This window comes from Cervus elaphus, chromosome 11, assembly GCF_910594005.1.
Source record: "Cervus elaphus chromosome 11, mCerEla1.1, whole genome shotgun sequence".
NCBI lineage: Eukaryota > Metazoa > Chordata > Mammalia > Artiodactyla > Cervidae > Cervus > Cervus elaphus.
Genome location: NC_057825.1, coordinates 4,723,830 through 4,749,245, shown reverse-complemented (window position 1 = coordinate 4,749,245; position 25,416 = coordinate 4,723,830). Strand labels below are relative to the sequence as shown.

At 52.8% G+C, this 25,416-nt stretch overlaps 1 protein-coding gene across 9 annotated transcripts in view; it reads left to right on the top strand.

Moving 5' to 3' along the window:
- NTNG2 (netrin G2) overlaps nucleotides 1-25,416 on the top strand; it is a 73,221-nt gene that overhangs the window by 34,895 nt on the left and 12,910 nt on the right. For all 9 annotated transcript variants that reach the window (XM_043917117.1, XM_043917116.1, XM_043917115.1 and 6 more), the window contains one exon: nucleotides 23,440-23,612. In XM_043917117.1, the coding sequence (XP_043773052.1) occupies nucleotides 23,440-23,612 (173 nt within the window). The remainder of the gene's footprint in view (nucleotides 1-23,439; nucleotides 23,613-25,416) is intronic.

Here is a 25,416-nt window from a genome sequence, read left to right as displayed (position 1 = left end):
AAATCGTATGTGGGAAGGGACAGAAGGGGTGGGAAAGAGTCTCAGCTTTTCAGCCTCATTCAAATCAAGAGGGCTGACTGGTGCTGGGTGACCGAGGCTGGGCAGGCAGGCGGCTGAGCTGGGCTCCAGACCTGCCCCCTGCACCCCTCTCTGGGCCTCAGTTTCCATCTATAACATGAGGACCGGAGCTGCCTGAAGCCCGTGCCACCCTGGTAAGGTGGCAGGGCGGTCCCTGCCGGGCAGCTCCCAGCTCCAGTTGGCCCCCAGCCTCTGTGGGCAGCGGGGATTAGCCGTAGTGGTGGCGAAAGCACGCAATCAATTCACAGATAAAGTAAGTACTCTTCAGGTGACTGGTTGGCAGGAAAGCGGCATCTTGGCTTATCGATTAATTAGGTCTGGTTAGATGGTTCAGCAAAGGGCCATGACTTCCCCTACTTCTTCTTTTCAAATTCCAGGTGGGAAAGCCCAGCTGTGCCAGGGAGCCAGAGAGGCAGGAGGGGGTGGCAGGGGTGGCCATGGGCCTGCCCAGACGATGCCGTTGGTGTTCCTGAGTAGGCATCTGGGGACCTAGGGCTCTTGGGTGCTGGGATTTCAGACTGAACCTGTTCTGGGATTTGCTCAGAATTTTATGACCCAGAGTCCACAGTGCCTCCCCCTATGGCCTGTTAATGATATAGGTGAGATTTATTATTTGCGATGGGCTCCTTTCCTGTTGAGCAGTGAGGTAAGGGCTCACTTAGTTAATCTGTAGTCATTTGATCCCCCCATGATTAGTAAATCCCTAAGATCCCACCAGCTGGAGCATTGAGCAAGCCGGACCTGATCTCCACCCCCATAGACCCTTACCCACAGGGACAGCACTCCCCTCTGCCTCGTGTTTTTAGATAAGGAGGCCAAGGTCAGTGGGCATAGGTAGATCTCACAGCTAAACTGAATGCCAAACAGTCAAGATCCAACCCAGGAGTGCCCAAGCAAGCTCAAATCTATCTCTGTGGAATCCAGAGGTCTTTGATACTGTGATTGCTTCCAGCCCTGTCACTCATGTCAGCTATTTCCAGCTTCAAGGGGGACCTGGATGGGAGGGGGAGGCAGGAGCGGGCCTTCTGAGGCACCTGGCTCTGAGCTGGGGAGGGGGGCAGATGGAGAAGCCCGGGCCTCTGGGGATGAGGAACTGGTACAAATCAGATGGTTGGAGGAAGGGGGAGCTCCAACCATGGCCCCCAGGGCAGTGCTGGGAGAAGGAAGATAGCACCTGGGGACTGCTGTCCGCCACCAGCCTCCCCTCCCTGCAGGACCAGGCCAAACAGCCTTGGTAGCCCTGCCCACTCTGGGTCTGAGATAAAGAGAATGGGGGAGAGAATCCCACCTGCTCCCATTCCTGGAGGTCTGGGAGAGGCAGGTGCGTTCTTCCCCTTCTACACATGGGGAACCTCAGGTGCGGACTGGGAGAGTGGTGGGCTTTATTTAACTGAGTGCATCTGGGGTGGCATCCAGATTTGAGCAGGAATGAGGCGGTGCTTGGAGCAGAGACAAGGGCCTGCTCCTCTCCAAACACAGGGGTCGAGGGCAGCCAGCCCTGCATGCAACCAGCTTCAGACAGGCAGGCACACCCAACCCCACTGCCGAGAGCTCTGGATCCTGTAAGTTTGGGGGCGACACCCAGAGGCTTTATCGTTACAAAGCTACTCCCAGGAGTTGGAGATGTGGACCCCCCCGCCCCAGGTCAAAGCATCATTAGACCAACCAGGGTTTTAATCCCTTCTGCATCACTGGTTAGCTGGATCACCTAAACTTGTCTGAGCCTCAGTTTTCCCACCTGCAAAATGGAGATATAATAAGGACCTCACCAGCTTGCGGTGAGGCTTGAATGAAATGATGTATTTGAAGAGCTTACTCTGGTGTCCCTTTCCTCTGGCTAGGTGGCCGGAGAGGGGAGGAGAGACCAGTTATTCCCAGATACCCTGATGTTGCGAGAGAAGGCACATGGCAGATATATATAGAGAGAGGTAGATATAGGTAAAGCATCTGCTGGCAAGGCAGGAGACACAGGAGATGCAGGTTCGATCCCTGGGTCGGGAAGGTTCCCTGGAGGAGGCAATGGCAACTTACTCCAGTACTCTTGCCAGGAAAATCCCATGGACAGAGGAGCTTGGTGGGGTTGCAGAGTCGGACATGACTGAACACGCATGCACAGATACAGATACGTGAAATCTCTTGCTTTTTGACTGCCACCTACTTCACAATTCTTTGAAAACCCTGTGCAGGTGAAACAAAACATACCTGCAGCCCAGGGCAGCTCCCGAGCGTGTCCGTGTGTCTCCTCTGCTCTGAGACGTCCCTGTCTTCTCCCTGTTCTGACAGCATAGCCACTACACTGGTAGTATTCCACAGGCGCCTGGCAGGGTGGGCACCCTGGGATCCGAAGTCAGGCAAACTCTGGCTAAACAGCCTCACCCATCCTGCCGACTCTGGGTCTGGGGCAGAGACAAAGGGAGGTGTTCACTGTCCTAGTCTCACCCCCAGGCCCTGCCCTGGGTCCGAGGCCTCCACCCAGAAAACTCCACCCAGAAGGCTCCAGGGAAGCCGTCCAGCTGGGCCTTGGTCGGCCAGGGACAGAGAAAGAAGAGTGAGTTCCCCGTTCCTGGAGGTATCCAATCAAGCAGGGTGGTGTTGGTGGGAGACGGTAGAGCATTTCCTCGCATCAGGTGAAGGTCCTGTGCCCCTGATATATACACCACTGATTAAGGGAACAGAAGCTATAGCTACCATTTGAGAATTGGGTGGGTGTTGGAATCCACCAGCTTCCCCAGATGCTGCCGGGGTCTGGCTTCTCATCCAAGGCCCTGGGCTCGCCAGCACCCGCCTGGTTTTCCCCTCCCTTGCCCCCTCCCCCTTTCTTGCCTTCTTCTTCCATAAGCGTCCTGTCCCTATTGATCACCCAGTAACTGGAGATGGACAGAACTTAGGACGAGAATAGAAACCGCAGGAGGGAAGAAGGCTTTGTGCACCTTGGTGGGGGGCAGAGAGGGGAGGGAGGGGAGAGCGGAAGGCGGCCCACTGACTGTTCGGACCTTCTAGCCTCGTCCTCCGCTGACCCGCAGGAAACACGGGCGAGAAGGGAAGCGTGCAGTTCTGTTCTGTCTGCACTGAGCCTTGTAGCTCTGTGATCCCCACCGAGGTTGGGGGCGGGGCTTCCTCCTTCCATAGTAACGTCTGTCATTGCTGAGCAGTTGATGGGCCACGTGGTATCCTGAGTCCTTTATGTGTGTTTCCTCATTGATCCTGCCCCATGAGGGTCATCGTCCCCAGCACACAGAGGAGGAAACTGAGGCTTAGGAGGCCGAGGAGTAGAACTTTCTTTCTTTCTTTCTTTTTGGCGGTGCTGGGTCTTTGCGGCCACACGTGGGCTTTCTCTAGCTGTGGCGGGTGGGGGCTACTCTCTCGTCTCCGTGTGCAGGCTTCTCAGCGCAGCGGCTTCTCTTGTGGCAGAGCGCGGGCTCTAGGACTTCCGCAGTTGTGGCTCGTGGGCTCCGCAGGTGTGACTCTGGGGTGCTACTTCACAGGCTCAATAGCTGCGGCATGTGGGCTTAGTTGCTCTGGGGCATGTGGGATCTTCCAGACCGGGAATCAAACCTGTGTGTGCCTCCTGCATTGGCAGGCAGGTTCTTCACCACTGAGCCACCAGGGAAGCCCCTTGGAGACCGAGAAATAGATGAAGGGACCCCCTTAGGATGACTGTTGTCAGAAACACAGAAAACAGCAAGTGTTGGTGAGGATGTGGAGAAATTGAAGCCCTTGTGTGCTGTCATGCGAGTGTCAAATGGCACAGCCTCTGTGCAAAACAGTTTTGTTTGATTCCTCAAAAAATTCAACAGAATTCCCATACGATCCAGCAATTCCACTCCTGGGCATACCCCAAAGAATTGAAAGCAGAGACTTGAACAGATATCTGTGCACCCATGTTCCTAGCAGCATTATTCACATGGGGAAAATGTAGAAACAGCCCAAGTGTCCCATCAGTTGACGATGGAGTAACAAAAATGTGGTCTATACATACCATGTATTAGTATTAAGCCTTGAAAAGGAAGGATATTCTGACACCTGCTACAACATGGATGAACCCTGTGGACCTTATGCAAGTGACATAAATCAGACACAGAAGGACAGATACTTTGTGAGTCCACATAGAAGGCACCAGGAAAAAGCAAACTCTTAGAGACGGAAAATGGGATGAGGTTACCAGGGGCTGCGGGGAGGGGGGAATGGAGTTATTATTTAGAGGGTACAGTGTTTCTTTTTGACGTGTTGTAAGCATTCCAGAGAAGTATTTTTTAAGGTAATTCCTCTTCTTTGTTTGTTAAGTTAATTTTATTTTTGGCTCTGCCACGTGGCTTACAAGATCTTAATTCCCCAACCAGGGATTGCACCTGGGCCACTGCAATGAAAGCTTGGAGTCTTAACCACTCGACCATCAGGGAATTCCCTGGAAAAGGATATTGATGGTAGTTGCACAATAATGTGAATGTACTTAATGTCACTGAGCTATACACTTTAAAACAGTAAGTTTTATATTATGTATAAGGGCCCCCCTGGCGGCTCAGTGGTAAAGAATCTCCCTGCCAGTGCAGAAGATGCAAGAGATGTGGGTTTGATCCCTGGGTTGGGATGATCCCCTGGAGGAGGAAATGGCAACCCACTCCCGTATTCTTGCCTGCGATATCCCATGGCCAGAGGAGCCTGGCAGGCTATGGTCCATGGGGTCACAAAGAGTTGGACACGACTTAGCGACTAACGCATGACATGTTATATGTATTTTAACACACACATACAAGAAGAAGTAGGTGGATGACTCCCGTGTCCGTCTGTCCAGGTGCAACGCCTGGCTCAGGGGTGACCCTGGGCGAGTTTCTCAGCCTGTCTATGGCTCCTTTTCCACCTCCACAAAATGGAGATAATACCATGGGGTTTACATGAGGTAAACCACAAAGAGGATCGGAGCCGTGGCTGGGCCATGGTGAACGTGCGGGAAGTGCTCAGGTCACCACTGCGTCGGTAAAGCCCCAGGATCACACATTCTGGAGGTCCTTCTCGGGGCCCGTGGACTTTCAGCGGGGTGGGCTTTAGGGCCCGGTCTCCCACAAGTACATTCTAAGTGCTGTCTGGGTGTGTGGTCGGCCCGGCGGAGGGCCCTAGTTTTTATTCCATTTCCAAGGGGGTCCATGATCCCAACACGTTTGGAGAGTCAGTTTCGTGTTTTACTTTCTATTTTTTCAACCCAGCATGTGTGTTCCAGCTCATTAGAGACAGATTTTGTGAGGTGCGGTTAACACCCTTTAACCAAATCTGTCAAGCCTCCTAAACCATTGCCTCCCACCAAAGACAGGACATGCGCAATACCGTTGTCTGCCGAGAAATGGGGTACAGGTAGAGCTGTGTGGAGGATTGCGGGGGGTCCACTGCCAAGTCTAGGAGGTGGACCCAGGGGGTATCCGCGTGCCTTTGAGCTGCTCATCTATCAGGTGTGGCTCCACCTCTCGTGGGAGGGGCAGGAAGGGGGTCCTGGGTTTGGCTAGGGTCTCAGAAGATGTGGGGAGCGCTGCAGGTGAGTTAAGAATGGAGTCGCTAACAGTAAAACCTTCCAACAGCCCTGGGAGGCACCAACACCCCCCTTTCTCCTTCTGAGCAAGGAGGATTTCCTTCTGAGAGTTTCATCACCGTTGTAGCACTTCACTCATCAAATATTTTTTAAAAATAAGCCAGACCAGTGTTGGTCCTTTTTAAAAGTTCTTTACTTATTTTTGGTTGCTCCAGGTTTTCACTGCTGCAAGCGAGCTTTCTCTAGTTGCAGAAAGCGGGAGTTACTCTTTGTTGCCGCCGCGTGCAGGCTTCTCTCTGCGGTGGCTTCTCTGGCTACAGAGCACACACTCTAGGTACCCAGGCTTCAGGAGTCATAGCACGTGGGTTCAGCAGTTGTGGCGCACAGGCCTAGCTGTCCCAAGACATGTGGGATCTTCCTAGACCAGGGATCAAACCCATGTCCCCTGTATCAGCAGTAGGATTCCTATCCACTGAGCCACCAGGGAAGTCTCCAACAAATATTTCTGCTGGGCACTTGTATTAATTTCCTAGGGCTGCCATCCCCAAGTACCACACGTCAGGTGCGCTTAAAACAATAGAAATGTATTGTCATGGAGTTCTAGAAGCTTGAAGTCTGAAATCAAGGTGTTGGCAGGGCTGTGCTCTCCCTGAAACCTGTTGGGGAGAGTCTGGCCCCTAACTGCGACGGGGAGCCAGCATCTTTGGCATCCCCTGCCTGTAGGTGGATCACCCCATCCTTTCTGTCTTCACGTGGGCGCCTTCTCTCTGCTCTTCTGTCTCCAAAGAGTGTTCTCCATGTGTCTCCTCTTCTTAGAAGGACAGCAGTCAGATTGGACTCATCCTCCTCCAGCATCACCTCATCTTAGTTTATATCTTGATCACATCTGCAAAGACCCTGTTTCCATATCAGGTCACAGTCACAAACACCAGAGGTTAGAACTTCAACCTGTCTTTCTGGGGGACACAGTTCAGTCCATAGCAATACGTATTATGTGTCCAGCACAGCCAGGCGCTTCGTATCCAACAGCCCCACAGGGTGTACAGTCCTGCAGGGAATCAGAAATAAACAAATGAAACCACCACGGGTGACTCGGGTTGCTGGGAAGGTAGCAGACAGGGAAATACAGGAAAGGTGGCTGGGAGGACTGGCCTGACCCCGGGGCTCAGGTGGTGGGGGATGCCCCCTGCGGAGGCAGGAAGAGCAGTTTTGGTCAATGGTCCCCTAAAACATCCGCCTGTCAAAGGGAATTTCAGGCGCTTCCAGTTTGGGGCAACTATGAATAGAGCTGCTTTGAACACTCGTGTGAAGGATTGGGAGTGAGCATAAGCTTTCATTTCTTTTGAGTGAATCCCTGGGTGTGGGATGGTGGGTTCATATGATAAGTGTGTGTTTAACTTTCTAAGAAACTGTGGATCAGTTTTCCTGAGTGGCTGTCCCTGAAGAGGAAGACAGAGTTCTGTTTGCACCAGTTGCTGTGAGATGCCCTTGAGATCAGAGCCTCTGAACGTCCAAGTCTGAAGGGCAGGTAGCACTAGGCAGCAGGAGTCCTGGGCTTCACGATGACTCCTGACACCACGGGAGCATGTAAGGCTCTGAGACAGAGGAGGAAGATGAGGGCTGACTGGGGATGGAGCCTGGGAAGCCAGACAGTGAAGGCAGGACGCGGAGAATGAGGAAATCTGGAAGGACAGTGTCCCAAAGCCCAGCAGGAGGAGCCGGTCCAGGGGGAGGGGCATCAGTGTCCAGAGCCACTGCGGGGACTAGACAGAGGACAGGTAGGTGGGTCTGTGGACTTAGCAATAGAGAGATCAAAGGGGGCCTTGAAGGGGCAGATTTGGGGGAATCGGGGATGAAGGCCAGGTTGGCTGGATTCCAGGGTGAATGCAGAAAATTTGTAAAGAATGAGTGAGGAGTAGAAAAAAAAAAGGCAATGCTGATAAGGCTTTCAAGGAATTTGATCCTGAGAGGGAGCAGGGAAATAGGGCAGGAGCTGATGGGGAGTCTGGGGGAAGGAGAAGATTCTTCCTGAAAAGAAGGAGGGACCACAGCACCCTGGGGTGCTGACGATGCAGAGAGGGGCAGCAGGGGGACGTGCTGGAGAAATCAGTCAGGTGGGGTGGAGGGGCTGGGAGGGGCGGGGACTCTGCCACACGTGGAAGGAGAAGAGAACAGGGGCAGGCTGACAGACAGTAGTTAGGCCAGCAACCCCCCCACTTCTTACATTTCTAAGGATCCTATATCCTCATGGCAACCAAAAGCAGTCATCCTCCCCGCTCCGAGGTCTCTCTGAAATGAGTCAGTGGCGGCCCATCTGGGTGTCAAAGAGAAGCCCACATTTGAATTCGGACTCTTTCATTTGCTAGTTTATGGCCCGGGTCAAGTCTCTTCAATTTCCCTGGGCCTCAGTTTCCCCATCTGTGAAATGGGATCCTGCCGTTTTGAGAACGGTCTGAGAATTGCAAGTCTTCAGCTCGAGACCCGATGACATGCAGTAGATGCTCAGGAGATGGGCGCCCCTATTATTCCTAAGGAGTCAGTACGTGGTCAGGGGAACCAAACCCCCTTTCCACGGATGCCTCGCTCACGTGGAGGACCCGCTGCAGCCAAGATGAATCCCTGGATCTCTGCTCCTGTCCGGCTCTCTGCCCCGCCTACTTCATCAGTCACTGGGTGTGCAGGAAAGAGAAACTTATTTTCATGTCAGAGGCACTAACCTTGGAAGAGCGTTAGTGCCAACAGCATCTCAGGGAGTGTGAAGGACCAGGCAGGTGCCTGTGCTCCGCCCCCAGCCTGGTGATCTGCAGGATCTATGTAGCTGTAACCGGGGCTAATGAGGCGTGGGCCGGACAGACAGGGCCGGGCAGGGGAAATCCGACTGGGGAAGAGGCAGGTCAGTTCCAGGCTAACTGCGAGGTCCTGTTCCGCTGCTGCCCTGGCTTGGCCGCCTCCCTACCCCTTAGCAGAGGGAGCCTGGGGTCAGGGGGCATTTTGAAGGCTCGCTGGCACACCGCCCACATCAAGCACACTTGAGACTCACTGGTTCTCCCTTGTATGTACCCCTCCGTGCCGCACACACATGCAGCCCCCCCTACACGCGGGAATCCACCTCCGCAAGCATCAGTCACAAACACATCACACGCCCCACCGCCGCCGTGCACTCCGGCTCGCGGAAGCCGACCCGGAGGACGGAGCTGGGGCGTTCTCAGCAGCCCAGGGTCATCAGGGAGCCTCAGCCGGCCTGCTCCAGCCTTGGGGCATCTGGGGGGCCTCTCCCCCCATTTGCAGTTGCCTCCTTCCACTCTGGGGAAATGCTTCCCTCTGGATTCCCTTTTTTTTTTCCATTGAAGTGTAGTTGATTTACAATGCTGTGCTGATTCTGGTGTATAGCAATGCGGTTCAGTTAGACATATGTATACATGTTTTAAGTGTATTCTTTTTCATTACGGTTTCTCATAGGCTATTTAGAGTTTCTCATAGGATATTGAATGCGGTCCCCTGTGCTGTAGCTAGGAGCTTGTTGTTTATCTGGTCTGTATATACAAGCTTACATCTGCTCACCCCAAGCTCCTACTGCATCTTCCCCTAAGCCCCTCCCCTTTGGCAACACGTCTCTTCTCTGTGCCTGAGAGCCTGGTTCTGTTTCATAGATAGGTTCATTTGGGTCATATCTTAGATTCCACATATAAGTGGTTTCATCTGGTATTTGTCTTTTCTCTTTCTGACTGACTTAGGGTGATCATCTCCAGGTCCATCCATCCTGCAAATGGCGTGATTTCGTTCCTCTTCTCTCTGAGTAGTATTCCATTGTGAACATACACCACATCTCCTTTGTCCATTCTTCTGTCGATGGATATTTAGGTTGTCTCCATGTCTTGGCTATTGTAAACAGTGCATGTATCTTTTTGAATTACAGTTTCATCTGGTTATATGCCCAGGAGTGGGATTGCTGGATCATATGGTAGCTCTATTTTTAGTTTTCTAAGGACCCTTCATACTGTTTTCCATAGTGACTACACCAACTTACATTCCCCCCAACAGTGTAGGAGGGATCCCTTTTCTCCACACCCTCTCCAGCATTTGTTATTTAGAGACTTCTTGACGATGGCCATTCTGACCAGTGTGACCACCTCTGGATTCCTACCCAGCCCTCCCATCCCAGTCTGTCAGCGTGAGCATTTCCTATGTGGACCCATCACCACCCCTGCCCCCCAGAGAGGGACATACACTCCATCAGGATCTTGCTTGGGGAGATGACTGGCCCGCCCCCTTCCATGCAGAGGTTATCTCCAAACCCAAACCCAGTCACGTCACTTCCCTGCACAGTACTCTTCAGTACTTTCCCGTTGACCTTAGAAACTCCATTCCCATGGACCACAGACCCTTCCTCCCACCTCCCTGGGCATGCTGGGCTCTGCATTCTGGCAGATCAGCCCCCTGCCCGGAGCTGGGTCACTCTGACTTGCCACTGAGCTGTTCCTTCTTCCTGGGACACAACCTGCCCACCCGCACCCCTGCTGTCTGGCAAACTCCTCATTCCTCAGGGTTTGGCTCAGAGAGCACCTCTCTGGGGCCCCCAGAGTCTGGGTTCCAGGTGGCCATCCTCTCCGCCCCCTTCTCGGGCCTTCTAGGAGCAGAGCAGTCCCACTGCGCTGTCACGGCTGCAGCCCAGCAGCCACGCTCACACCCAGCAGCGTCCCCTTCCCCACCCCGAGCCCTGAGCTCCGTGAGAACAGGGTCTGGGTCTGTGTTCTCGACCTGTAAGACTGTAAGGCCAGCACCGAGAACCCGAGAGGCAGGCTGTGTATTTGGGGAATTCATTCATGAACGAGTGAACTTATTTACACGAACAAATGGGTCTTACCATCAGTAATTCTTTCAGAGAAGGGAGCATCTGGAATCTGCGAGCCAGGAGGCCGGGTGACAAAACCAATGGGTCTGTTGACACCCACCCCGTCCCTCTAGCCCCCCTGCCTCCACCAGCACACCCAGCACGCCTCATGTTTCCCTTCCCTCCTCCCCCAGCACCGCCTCCCCACCAGGTCTGGCCCTTCCCTCCAGGGTGCTGGATTCTCCCACAGGCAAAGAGATGATGTTGCTTTAGTCCACCAGCCCGGTCACACACACACACCATGTCTCCCCCAAGCCACACGCCCGAGTCCCCCCAGCACCATTCTCTCAGCTTCCTGCTGGCTGAGGAGCTGCCTCTGGCCTTATAACGGGTAATAGGATTTATCAGTAGACTGGAGGAGGTGATGTCCGTTAAAGCACTTAATACAAAAGGACTTCGCACAGAAGCCCAAATCTGATTTGGCCAATAAACTCGATTGCCAGCCCGACTGCGTTCCAGGAGACCCAGCAGCCGGCATTTATCCACATCACCCTGAGAGCGCCGGGCCATGCCGGGCAGCCGAGGTCTCGCACACCCGCGCCCTGCGGCTCGGCGCTCAGTCTCCGCTCTTCTCAGGGTCTCAGGCCCTGACTCGCACTTTTTGACCCAGATGGCTCAAGTTCTCCGGTACCTAGGAGCCCTCTTCCCGTTAATACCCTAGTCCTGCCCCCACTCCACAAATTCTCTATGAGTCCAGTATCCCTTACCAGGGATCCCCAACTATCCTCATCACCCGTATTTTATATTTTGGCCGTCACACTGTTTGCCTTGTGGGATCTTAGTTCCCTGACCAGGAATTGAACCCAGGCCCTCAAGAGTGAGAGCATGGAATTGTAACCACTGGACTGCCAGGAAACTCCCTATTTTATTTCTTGGCCACGCTGTGCAGTATGTGGGGTCTTAGTTCCCCGACTAGGGATCCAGCTCTCACCCCCTGCATTGGAAACGTGGAGGCTTAACCGCTGGGCCAGCAGGGAAGTTCCCCCTCATCCCCTCTTGATCCATCCTCTCCAGGCATTTCTCCTGACCGTTGCTTGCTTTCTTGATGCATGCCAGTCTCTCCCTGCTGGTGTGTACCAGCCAAGAACACAGTCTCTCCCTTAACCCCCTAAAGGTCTGACACCCCCAGGCCACAGCGATCCATCACAAGTGGACTCGGACCCTGGGGCGAGTCAATGAGAATGGTCACATACAAAAGGGACACTTCAAAGAATGGCCGTTAGCCAGCAATGACCCTGAGATCCAGCCGTTGGCCTTGGCCGCCTGCTGCCTGGGAGGGACAGCCCCTGGACCACCTCTCTCATGAGCCCCCAGCCCCCTCCCATGGCCTCCCATTGCTCCTTGGGGTCCAGGCCCCAAACCCCAGATGCATGAGCCCTTCCACGAGGGGCGTGCCCTCCTCAGGGTCAGCCTTCTCCCTCACGTGTCCACCCTCACCTGCTAACATCTCCAGGCCAGTGGAGGCGTGGGTTTGCTTCCCTGCACACCCAGCAGCCCACTGAAATCTTTCTCCCCAAACAAAAGAACAGTCTTTCCCCAGAGATAAATGCTCTCTCTGGCAGGAGAAACGGGAAGACAATGCTGGTGGCTTTAAAATAGAAGTTTGTTTCTAGCAACTCTAGCCTTCAAGGTGTCAGAAATACGCCCATCCTTCCCCAGAAGGCTCCATATGTAATGACATTCGGACAAGTGGTAAAAGAAGTGGGGGAGGTGCCAGGCAGAGGGGAGCGATTACCAAGCACCCCCCGGGGTCCTGGGCTCTCCTGTGTGCCCCCCACCTAGGCACACCCGGAAATACCCTGAAATCCTGGCAGGGTTGATGGTTGAGGGGGCCAGCCGCACCCCTCCTCCCCTCCCAGTTCCAAGCACCCAGATCTCTTGTTCACCCAAACTCACCGCTTCCCCCTCTTTCCCCCAGAAACCGATGACATCACTCTTTCCGGTCTTTCCGGCAGCCAGGAGTTGACCTACATTCCTCCGCCCTCCTGTCTGGGAGGCTCTCCAAACCCCCAGCTTCTCTCACCCTGAGAAGGGGAGGGCCCAGCTCACGATTTTTGTGGAGCCCCGGTGCCAGGCCCGTGTCCAGATGGCGCTCCCGCCAGCAGCTCCCGGGCACTGCCCGCCCCTCCCCGCGGGGCAGGGCGCGCTGGCGCCTGGCACGGGCTGGCGCCCCTGCCGTCCTGATGAGAGCTTCGTGCTTCGAGTGGCTGTCAGGCCCCCAGCCGGGCCCGGCGGGTGGACGGGATGGGGTGAAGTCCGCGTGTCAGTCTCCTCCTGGCAGGAGCAGGGCACGTTTCCCCTAGAACTTGGGTTGTCTGTGCTGGCCTGCTCCAGGAGCTGAGGCCCAAGCCCGCCTCCAGCCCCTCCTGGCCCTCCCCTGGGGCTCGTTAGGGACTCATCAACTAGAGAACAAGAGAGGACTTAGCGGTTTAGGGGGGGAGGCAGCTGTGCCCGCCTCTCTGGAGGGCAGGCGGGCGGGCGGGCAGCCGGACCAGCTTCTGGTGGGTGGGTGGGCAGAGACACCCCAGGCCAGGCCTTGAAAGGGATCGGGGGTCGGGCAGAGGGCCGTGGCTCACCCTGAGGGTGAGCAGGGTGGCAGGTGGGGCTGCCGGATGGATGCAGGATGCAGGGCCAAACCCGAATTTCAGATGAGCCACGAGTATTAATGGTGTCTTTAGTACAAGCACGTCCCAAGTATTTCATGGGACATGCGGGCAAAGCTTGTTTTATTGCTCTTGCTTTATTGAACTTCAGAGGTACTGTGTTTTTCACAAATTGAAGGTTCATGGCAGCCCTGCATCGAGCAAGTCAGTTGGTGCTGGTTTTTCAACAGCGTTTTCAGGGCTTCCCTGACAGCTCAGTTGGTAAAGAATCCACCTGCGATATGCAGGAGACCCCGGTTCGATTCCTGGGTCGGGAAGATCCCCTGGAGAAGGGATAGGCTACCCACTCCAGCATACTTGGGCTTTGCTTGTGGTTCAGCTGGTGAAGCATCTGCCTGCAGTGTGGGAGACCTGGGTTCGATCCCTGGGTTGGGAAGATCCCCTAGAGAAGGGACAGGCTACCCACTCCAGTATTCTGGCCTGGAGAATTCCACGGAGAAGTCCATGGGGTCGCAGAGTCGGACACAACTGAACTACTTTCACTTACTCACTCGTTTCAGATGCTCTGTGTCATGGTTTGGTAATTCTTGTGCTGTTTCAAACTTTTATTATTATTGCATTTGTTGTGGTGATCACTGGTCTGCATTTTACTACTATGACTCACCAAAGGCTCAGATGAGGGCTAGCATTTTTCAAAATGTAGTATCTTTAGTTAAAATCTGTACATTTTTGTAGACGTAATGCTGTTGCACTCTTAACAGACTACAGTGTAGCGTAAAGACTAACTCTTTTTTGGGGGGGCACTCTGGGTCTTCATTGCTGTGCACGGGCTTTCTCTGGTTGTGGTGAGCGGGGACTACTCTTCGTTGTAATGTGGGGTCTTCTCTTGTTGCAGAGCAGTTCCTTCAGAAAGCTATTCTCTAAGTCTTCAAGTAGTTGCAGCTCTCAGGCTTAGCCGCCCCTAGGCTCATGGTATCTTCCCAGACCTGTGATCAAACCTGTGTCCCCACATTGGCAGGCGGACTTCCAACCACTGGGCCACCAGGGAAGTCCCTGACATAACGTGTATATTCTCTGAGAAACCAAGAAATTCGTGTGACCCCCTTTATTGTAGTATTTGCTTCATTGGTCTGGAACTGAACCCGTGGTATCTCTGAGACCCACCTGTGCTTATACTTGAAAATTATTCCCTGTTTACCTGAAATTCAAATTTAACCAGGGATTCTATGTTTTTATTCGCTAAATCTGGCAACCGTAGTGACAGGAGGCCCTTCAGGGAAGCGACTCTGAGACACTGGGTGTGGCCCCCTGGTGGGGGCCCCCAGGGACCCGGAGAACAAGTCAGCTGATGGGGGGCATTTCTGCTGGCTGCCAAGAGGGGCTCTAGGGTAGGGTGTTGGCAGGACAGCTCGGATGAGGGGAACTCTCCCATGGGGCTGGGTGCCTGTCAGATGAGGACAGTCTGTTCCTAGGAATCCACAGATTCCCACCGACGTCACTTGTGGGCCGTTACAAGGGCAACGCGGCTGGCGTGTATGGAAGGCTGGCTGTGTGCCCGACCCGGTGCTGAGCGCTACCCCCATGCCAGCCCATCCTCATCCTCTCAGTTGCCCGGCCCCGTGGGAGCCGTCAAGTCCCCAGTTTTACCAGGAGACTAAGACCCTGAGGCTGGCCACCCACCCCCACACTGCTCTGGCCGAGACGCCACCTGGCCTTCCGTGACAGGTGTTGGGCAAAGAGCCTCTGTGCAGTATCTCCTCCCTCCCGTCCGTCCTTCCTTCCGTCATTCATCCCCTCTTGATTAGAGCCCGCTCTGTGCCAGATAACACGACAGTATGTTAGGCACCCATGAACAACTGAATAGTCAAGTTGAAAAGCTAAGGTGTAACTCAGCCCTTCCATTTGCAATTGGAAGGTCTGAGGCCGGGAGAAGTGACTTGCTCAAGGTCACCTGGGCAAAACCTGAGCAGAGAATCAGCTTGGCGCTCTGGCTGCTGACTCAGCATCTCTGCCCCCTCCCCCATCCCCTTTCTTACCGAGTCACTTCCACTGCTGTCCACAGGGTCAAAGCCCTGGCATTCTGTGATGGGGCGAGCAGCAGATCCTGATGGGCTTGGGCAGGGGGGTGGGGGGTGGAGAGGGGGACTGCTGGCCAGGGGCAGGTCCCGTGGGCTGGCCGGCCTTGCGCTGTCCCTTTTGCTCATTATTAAATAATGCTTCCTGATGGATGAGCCGAGAAGTGCTGTGTGGCGGGCTCAGGTGGCTCAGGTGATGGTTTTCTGGTGAGACTGATGGTTCTCAAAGGTCAAATTCAGAAAGCAACTCCTTGGGAAAATTGATCCCATGGATGCAGGAGAAGTGTCTGGGCCAGAGGTGCAGCCGGGAGCCTGGACCACCTGCCTCGGTCTAGATGCAGGCAGCAGCTGGTGTTGGGACAGGAGGCGGGAAAGGGAGTTTCTTTCTCCTGCGTTTCCTTGGCCAAAGTTGGGCCTCGGAATTGGTGATGGGCTTGGGAGGATCAGCCCAGCGGCCCTCCCCCCGGCCTTCATCATCCAGGTGGAATCAAGGTAAGGGGAGTGCCGAGAGATGCAAGGAGTGGAGTGGTGATGAAACCCGAGCATTGCACCCAACAGTTCTGGGTTCAAATCCAGCCTCTTCCACCCAGAGGCCTGGGGTGACTCGTGGCACTTGACCTATCACAGTCTTACTTCCTCACCTGTAGAATGGGAAGAATGGTGCCTTCTGGGTTTTCACAGGGATTCAGTTAATAACACAAGATTTTTCTCCCATTCTGGGTGTTTTTTCACTTTTTTCACTTTTCTGATGGCTTCCCCCTGAAACACAGAAGTCTGTAATTTTGATGAAGTCCAGCGTCTCTATTTTTTCTTCTATGGCTTGTACTTTCAGTGTCACGTGTAAGAAACCACTGCTTAATCCAACGTCGCAAAGGGTTAGCCCTGTTTCTTTCTCAGAGTTATCTAATTTTAGCTCTTACATATAGGTCTTTGATCAATTGTGTTTTGTTGATGGCATGAGGTTGAGTTCTGATATCAGTCTTTTACATAAGGATATCTCACATGATTTGTTTACTTACTAATTTTTTTAAATGAATATGCTTTTAAACTTTGGCCTCACTTAGGAAATATTTCTGAGATCCCAGGTTTGGTGAATTTGTCCCTTAAAAAATTACTGTGTAATTAGGGGGGGGAGGCTGGGGCGGGGCGGTTCGGCCGGACCCGGGCCGCCCGCGCCCTCCCCCCCCCAAAAAAAAAAAAATTACTGTGTAATCAAAGTGAAAGTCAGTCATGTCGGACTCTTCGAGACCCCATGGACTATACAGACCATGGAATTCTCTAGGCCAGAATACTGGACTGGATAGCCATTCCCTTCTCCAGGGGATCTTTCTGACCCAGGGATCGAACCCAGGTCTACCCCATTGCAGGCGGATTCTTTACCAACTGAGCCACAAGGGAAGCCCAAGAATACTGGAGTGGGTAACCTACCCTTTCTCTAGGGGATCTTCCTGACCCAGGAATCGAACCAGGGTCTCCTGCATTGCACGTGGATTCTTTACCAACTGAGCTATCAGGGGAGAATCCCAATGAAGTCTAAGACTATATAGTCCATGAAATTCTCCAGGCCAAAATACTGGAGTGGGTAGCCTTTCCTTTCTCCCAGGGATCTTCCCAACCCAGGGATCGAACCCAGGTCTCCCACATTGCAGGCAGATTCTTTACCAGCTGAGCTATCAGGGAAGCCATATAATCAAAGCTAAACAAAAACTACTAAACTGTTCTGCAGTTCATACTCACATCTCTCCCAGCCATCTCGCGGGCTCCACTTTGGGAGATGACGCTGATCACGATGAACACTGGGACAAGGGATAGTGTAGCAGGGGCTGATAGAGGCGGAATCACGAAAGGCCTGCCTGCAGAAGTGGCATTGGGCCTTGAACTTGGCACTCTCATTAGGTGTTAGCATTAGGAGAAAGGAGCGGAGCCTGGCAGCACATCCAGTGGAGGAAACAGCATGTGCAGAGGTCCAGAGGAAAGCAGGATCTGAACCGTGGGGGACAGAGACGTGGAGAGACATAGAGGGACACAGAGAGAACCAGAAAAGTGAAGCCCCCCGCCCCAAACACAGAGGCAGCATCATCCCGAGCTCCCTGCACAAGTCAGGACGTCTGAGAAGCAGCTCCATTGACTGGGTTGTTTCTGTGCCAGTCCTGGTGAACCTTCCCCCACACCGTGTGGGCTCCTCCTGGCAGCCCTGCCCAGCACGGAACTTCCCTCCACACTCATTCCAGGGCTCAACCAGGGAGGCAGAGAAGCCAAGACACCCTCTGGGAGATGAAGATGGTGGGAGGGGATGGCCAGCATGGGGCAGGGCAGAGCCGGGTCAGGGAGAATTGTCTGGATTTGGATCTGGAGTGGCCTTTAAACTGCATGACCTTGGACAGGCTTCTCCCCACCTGTACCCCTCACCCCTGCCAGACCTGTCCAGCTCTCACATTCCGTGAGTGTCGTCTATCATCATTACAATACACTTCTCAGATTCAGCTGCCTTTTAACAAATGTTTAACAAGCCAAGGTCAGTGTGATCACCCAAAGTTAAGACGGCAATCTTTTCTTTCTGTAGCTGATATCTAAAAATATCTGATCTTCGGGCCAGAGGCATGGTGTACATTCCTGCTTCCACACAGCTGGGGTGTTCCTCTCCAGCTAGCTCCGTGGGACATTAAAATAGGAATTCAGATGAAAAAAATTAAAACCTTCCGAGGTCAAATATGTTTTGCCAGCAAACTTCAGTTAGACAAAGTCAGCAGTTTCTTTCCTGCGGGACTTGTCAGAGCCTTTGATGTGCTAATGTACACTAGGACTCTGGGTGAAAAAGCGAAAGTGTTAGTCACTCAGTCGTTTCCAACTCTTTGTGACCCCATAGACTGTAGCCCTCCAGGCTCCTCTGTCCGTGGGATTTCCCAGGCAAGAATACAAGAGGAGGTAGCCATTTCCTCCAACAGGAGAACTTCCCAACCCATGGATCAAACCCGGGTCTCTTACGTTGCAGGCAGAACAGATTCTTTACTGTCTGAGCCACCAGGAAAGCCCTGGGTGGGCGGGGCAATCAGGGAGCTGGGTAGGACAGCGTTAGGAGAGCATCATGTGTGTTGACCAATGTGATTCAAACACAGAATCTTTCTTTGCCATGGACTGTCTTTGGGTCTAATGTTTCTAGGAAGAAGGGTCCCCAGTGCCAACTGGGGCCTGCCCAACCCTCTCTGTGCGTTTTCCAGCAACGGGCATACAGTAGGCCCACAGTACATGTGTGGTAGTAGATGGGAGCTCCAGAGAAACAGGGAACAGACTTTCTCAAGCTCCATTCATTTCAGCTTTGTGCTGCAGGAAAACTGACCGGGCCAGGGTGCAAAGGAAGATGAAGTTAAAATAGCATAGACTTTAGCACCAGCTGATGCATCAGAATTCTAGTCCAGAGAACTCAGCGGACATCTGTGGACCCGGGAATTGAGAGTCATGAGCATCACATGTAACATGGAGCGATGGCTTCCCAAACAGGATCCGATAGACCTGCTTCTCCTCCTGAGAGGAAATACCTGTGTGAGCTCAGGAACCGGCCTGGCCTGATTTCAGGTTTTCAAATCTCATCTGTTTTCTGCTTACCAGAGTAACACCTGCTCACTGTGGAGGATGTAGGAAACATGCAAAGTGACAAAGAAGGAAACAGAAACCATTTGCAATCCCATCCCCTCCCTCCCTAGACAACCACGGGAGTACCGAGATGTATTGTCTGCTGGTGTTTCAGGTGTGAACTTACACAGGATCAGAAGCTGATTACAGTCTGATGCGTCTGTGCCTGCTAAGCTGCTTCAGTCATGTCCAACTCTTTGTGACCCTAGGGACCATAGCCCACCAGGCTCCTCTGTCCATGGGGTTCTCCAGGCAAAAATACTGGAGTGGGCTGCTGTGCCCTCCTCCAGGGGATCTTCCCAACCCAGGAACCATACCCAAGTCTCTTAGTCTCCTGCATTGGCAAGTGGATTCTTTACCACTAATGCCACCTGGGAAGTCCGTAGTCTGACAATAATCTGCTTGGGCCCCCATAATGGAGTGTGGGGCTTTAATTACAAGCATTTATTTATTTCCTCACAATTTTGGAGGTTAGAAGTCCAGTATCAAGATGCTGTCAGGGTCAGTTTCTGGTGAGATCCCTCTTCCTGGCTTGCAGATGGTTGACTTATCACTGTGTCCTCACGTGATAGAGAGAACTCCAGGGTCTATTGCTCCTTTTATAAGGGCACTAACCCTATGCGATTAGGGCCCCACCCTTCTGACCTCATTTAATTTTAATTTCCCCTCAAAGAACTCTGTCTCCAAATACAGTTGCATTGAGTGTTAGGGTTTCAACACATGAATTACAGACTGACACAATTCAGTCCATAGCTCTATAATGCATACCATTTAGTGTCCTACTTTTTTACAATCCATATTCTAACCTATATTCACCTATTGGACTCCAGAGCTGGATATCTCTGAGTTCCAGTCCCAGTCAGCTTTGGGCAGCCCTGTGACTCTGGGCAAGATGCTTAATATCGCTGAGCCTCCATTTCCTCGTCTTTAAAGTGAGGGGGACAGTAATACCAGCTCTGGTAGCCATTCAGAGGTCAAATGAGATACCCATTGGCACACAGCAAACGCTCACTAATTTTGGTCTTTTCTTTTGTGTTAGGAACATTCCCCAGGGCTTGAAATAGCCTCTGACAACAAAATGTTTAGTCGCTAAATCATGTCTGACTCTTGAGACCTCATGAACCATAGCCCTCCAGGCACCTCTGTCCATGGGATTTCCCAGGCAAGAATACTGGAGTGGGTTGCCATTTCCTTCTCCAAGGGATCTTCCCAACCCGGGGACCAAACCGCATCTCCTGTGTCTCTTGCATTGCAGGCAGATTCTTTATTGCTGAGACACAGGGAAGAGATATTTAATGGCTTTATAATACCCCATAGCATGATAGTGTCTAATTTCCATAACCATCCTGCAAGATGACCTGATGGGAGAGAGAAGTTACAAGAAGGAAGGTGGGGACTTCCCTGGTGGTCCAGTGGTTAAGACTCCGAGCTTCCGCTGGCAGCAGAGTGTACAAGTTCAATCCCTGGTCCAGGAACTAAGATTCATCAGGCCATGCAGCCCAAAAAAGAAAAAGTTCTTGAGCTGAATGAAAATGAAAATGCAACATATCAACAGTAAATTATTTTTAAAAAATTACAGAAGGCGGCCCTGAGACTTCTGGAGCCAGCAGGCATCAGGTTAACTCAGAGCTGCAGGGCTGCTAGAAACCTGGCAAGCAGCTCCCTGCGTTCGGGATCCTTGCCCTGGAAGGGCAGCCTCACAGCGGTGCTCCAGTCAGATGGAGACGAGGAGGTCAGGAGGGGGTGGGCGCAGTGAGAGCCAGGATGAAGGGTCTGGCAGGACAGATTCATGAGGCGGGAAGACGCAGGAAGTTAAATATTCATCCTAAGCAGAGGCTAAGAGGGGATGCTCCGTCCAGGAGGAGCATCACTGAGTGGGAGGTGAGGTGTGAAGAGAAGGGGGAATTGTGAGCTAAAGAAGTGCTGGGTGAGCTTTCAGGAAACAGTCTTCGAGATGCTGGGAGCCAGTGGTGGGGAATGTTGCCCACGTTGGGCATCACTGGTGGGACGCAGGTGCCTCCATCCTTGTCCAGACCGCTGCCCTCTTCTGCCAGCCAGGCACGGCTTCCTGTTGCCGCCCCCCACCCCACCGTGCCCTGGCTCTGGTCTCCCAGACAAAGCATCCTCCATGGAGCAGCCACGATGACATATACGAGCCAGAGCAGGACACCTCTGACCTTCCCGGGGCTTCCAGAACAGAATCCAGCCTCTGTGTCCAGTCTGGCCTCCTCCTGCCCTCTCTTCTCATCCCATCTCAGACCTCATCAGTTGAGCTCTTCTTGGCCCAGGGGTGTCTTTCCTCATTCTTGTCTCCTCCAGAAGGTTCTCCCCTCTTTGCCTGAGTTACTCTGCAGGTCTCAGATTTAAATTGTTCTTCCTGGAAGCCTATCCTGCTCCCCGCTCAGACTGAGAACCCACCGTCCCCTCTCCTTTGTAGAGCACGTGGGCACCGGTGACCACTGACATGGATGTTATAATTAAAAAGATTGGCGCGATTATTATTTTTTAAGATTAAGTCTTTGTGGACTTTTAGGTTTTAGGTTTACAGAAAATTGAGTGGGTTGCACAGAGGGCTCCTAATACCTAGGTTATTCACATCTTGCTTTCCTGTGATCCCTTTGTTACAGTTGATGAGCCGATACTGATACGTCATCATCAACTCAAGTCCACAGTTGACGTCAGGGCTCTATCCTGATGCTCTCTGGGTTCTGTGGGTTTTGACAAATGCATAACGTCATGGGTCCACCATGACAGTGTCATACTGATCACTCCACTGCCCTTAAAATCCCTTGGGCTCCACCTGTTAATCAGCCCCTCCCCCTCCCCCACCACTGATTTTTTTTTTTCCTTGTCTCCCTGCTGGACGCTAGGCTCCAGCAGAACAAGGACCCCATCTGTTTTATCAACCATTGTACTTGCCATTCCCAGCTCAGAGTCTGGCACATAACAGGTGCCCTATAAATATTTGTCTTTGCTTATTTTAATAAAAAGAAAATTCTACCAAACACGTTATTCTGCTTTTTACAAATATTGACAATATATCTTGGAACTCTTCCCATATCAGAATGTAGAGCACTCTCTATCTCTAACTTTTATTACAGAGGTTTTCCAACATGCATACAAAAATAGAATCTACTGTAATGAACTGCCACATACCTGTCACCCAACTTCAGCAATTAACTCATAGCCTTTCTCATTTTGTCTGCATTTCTCCCCAGGTTCTCCCTTCCTGTGTTATTCTGAAGCAGACCCCAGACATCAGATCATTTCATCTGTAAATATTTGTGTGTCTCTCGAGATAAGAACTTTTAAAAACATAATCACAATGCCATCACTGCACTTAATAAACATTAATTTAATATTGGGCTTCCCTGGTGGCTCAGACGGTGAAGAATCCACCTGCAATGCAGGAGACCCAGGTTCGATCCCTGGGTCAAGAAGATCCCCTGGAGAGGGGAATGGCTACCCACTCTGGTATTCTTGCCTGGAGAATCCCATGGACAGAGGAGCCTGGTGGGCTACAGTCCATGGGGTCACAGAGTCGGACACGACTGAGCAACTAACACACACACGATTTAATGTCACCAAATGTAGGCAGTGTTCAAGCTGTCTCACAAATATGCTTTGTTTATCTGAGTTTAGGGGTTGTTTGAACCAAGGCCCAGATGAAGTTGTCCTGCCCTTGGTTGCTTTGCCCTTGAGGTTTTTCTTAATCTGGGTTCCTCCTTCCTCTGTATCAAGTTTTGCCCCCCTTGCAATTCATCGGTCCTAGAAGCTGTCGTCACTTCTGGATTTTGCTGACTGCATTCCCCCCTGGTGTTGTTTAGTATGTTTCTCTGTCCTCTGTATTCCCTATGAATTCATAGCTAATCCAGAATCTGCTCCAGAGCGTTGATCAGATTCAAGTTCAATTTGTCTTGACGAGATTGCTTCAGGGTGGGCTGTATCCTTCCACTGGGAAGTTTTTCTCTGGACATCTCTGTTGATGCTCTGTGCCCACAGCCATCCATTCAGTAGGGAATGCTGCATGATGACTTTCTAATTCTATCTTTCCTTCTTCAATTAGCAGCTGGACTGTTTCTATAAAAAGAAACATCCCCTCATCAACTGTTGGTTACCTGGAGGTATGCTTTATATAGGACACGCAAAACAAATGCTTGATTCTTTCCCTTTATTTACTGGTTTCAGAATGATGAGTTGCCTATAAATATTTGAATGAACGAATGAATAATATATGTGTGGATGAATTGACAGGGGTTTGGGAATCAGGGCTTCTTTCTGCCCTCAAGGGCACGGGTGTGGGCCACAGCCAAGAGCAGGGGTGCCACCTGGGGCCAGGGCCAGGTCCAGGTCCATGCAACCAGGGGCAGGTAACTCTTGCTACCTGTTAACCACCACAGTGATCCAAAGCTGCGTTACTAAAATACAGCATCTGGGACCACCCCGTGAGAGGCAGGAGCCAGGGGCAGACTCACTCAGAATGGTGTGTCGGGGGTGCTTGTCCCAAAGGAGAGTCTCGGCAGGTTGGATGGGTGGCCTCAAGGGTCCCTTCCCGGCCACCGCTGACACTCTCCCAGCCCTTCAGGGAGCCGGAGCAGCCGCCTACCCGCTCACTGATGCCTCACCCCCTCCGTGTCCCCCCAGGTGCAAGTGCAACCTGCACGCCAACCTGTGCTCCATGCGCGACGGCAGCCTGCAGTGTGAGTGTGAGCACAACACCACGGGCCCCGACTGCGGCAAGTGCAAGAGGAGCTTCCGCACGCGGTCCTGGCGCGCCGGCTCCTACCTGCCGCTGCCCCACGGCTCCCCCAACGCGTGTGCGTACGCAGGCTGGCCACCACACTCGGCACCCCCCGCCCCGCCCCACCTCAGACCAGCAAGGCCGTGGGCTCCCCCAACCTTCAGCCTCAGGAGCTGTGGATCTCATCACAAACACGCATGCACACACACTTGCACAAAGATGTGCACACAAATGTGTGTGTGTACACAGACACACATGTGCAAACACATGCACACATTCACACAAAGGTGTGCACACAAATATGCACACATGTACACACATGTGTGAACACACATTTGCACAAAGATTTGCACACACAAACATGCATATGTGCATGCATAGACACATGTGAACAACATGCACACACTTGCACAAAGGTGTGTGCATAAACATGCATGCACAGGCATGTGTGAATGCATGCACACTCACACAAAGATTTGTACACATGAACATGCACACACGCATGCACAGACTCACATACACACATACACAAAGGTGTGCACATACAAACATACATGCATACACACACATGAACACACACAAACATGCACATGTGCATGCACAGATACATTTGTGAGCACATGCACAGATACACAAATTTGTGCACACAAACATGCACACACTGACACGCATTTGTGATCACATGCATACACACTTGCACAAACAGGTACACTCTTTTTAACCAAGCTCCTAAGTGCCAGGCCTTGTCATCAAGGCCCTCTAGCATGCCTGCATCCTGCTGGGAACCTGAGATGAGCTGACTCAGCATCCTTCTCACTGACCTTCCCCTTCATGACCCCCAGGCAGGAGAGAAGGCCCGCAGGGAGTCAGGGAGGGGTGGGCAGGGACCCCTCCCTCCAGGCTGACCGTGAGGAGCAGCACCATCCCTTGTAAATGTCCCAGTGTTTACGGGACATTTACAGGTGCCGCATGGCACCAAATGCTACCGAGTTCCCCCTCAGCCCTCCGGGTGGCCCCTGGAAGTTGGTCTCCTGTTATTTCATTTTACATAGGGGTCCTCCAAGGCCCTGGCCATGCCGTCTGCATGGTCCGCTCCTCTCTTGACTCAGTTCCAGAGTCCATTCTCAGGGTGTGCCCTCACACACCTGACTCGTGAACACACTTTCCCCCCGTCATCAGCCCCCAGCACAGTCCCAGGGAGCCCCCAGCTGTTGTGGATAAGGGCCCAAGCTGGTCCAGGGTGGGCTCTCCCCAGCCAACCCCCCGCCCCCCCACCCAGTCACTTGCTGACACTCGGCCAGTGCTTTGACAAGGAGGCTGCACTGGGTACTTTATGTACAGCTTCTCTGCCCTCTGATTACCCCTCAGATGGTATTTTCATTATGATCCCACTCTCCAGATGAGCAAACTGAGGCCCAGCGACCCTCGCCCTCCTAGTTAGCAGCAAGTTAAGCGCCAGCACTGGAGCCAGTTCCTAAGCCAGGCTGGGCTGCCGGGACTACTCGGCCCGCCCCTCCTGGGCACACTCTCTGGAGCCCATCCACTGGCACCCCGCAACCGAGCAGTGAAAGCTTTATGTAACGTAACTCGAGGCTGATCAAAGCCGGAAGCCTCGTGATGAGGCTGTGACAGTATGTCGTGTGTGTGCCGGGCATGGCTCTCGAGGCCTTTGAAGGGTGACTTACCGCAGTCGCAGCCCCCATGCAGGCCTTCAAAGGCCCAGAGAGTGCTCTGGGCAACCACCCTGCCCCACCCGGGGGATGTCAACCCATCTTTGTTGCCAAAACCAGTTCTTGAGTTGCTGTCACCGCCCTCTGATTCTCAGGCTCACCTCCCTTCAACTGTCCTACTGCCCCCCCCCACCCCCTCTCTGGGCCCCA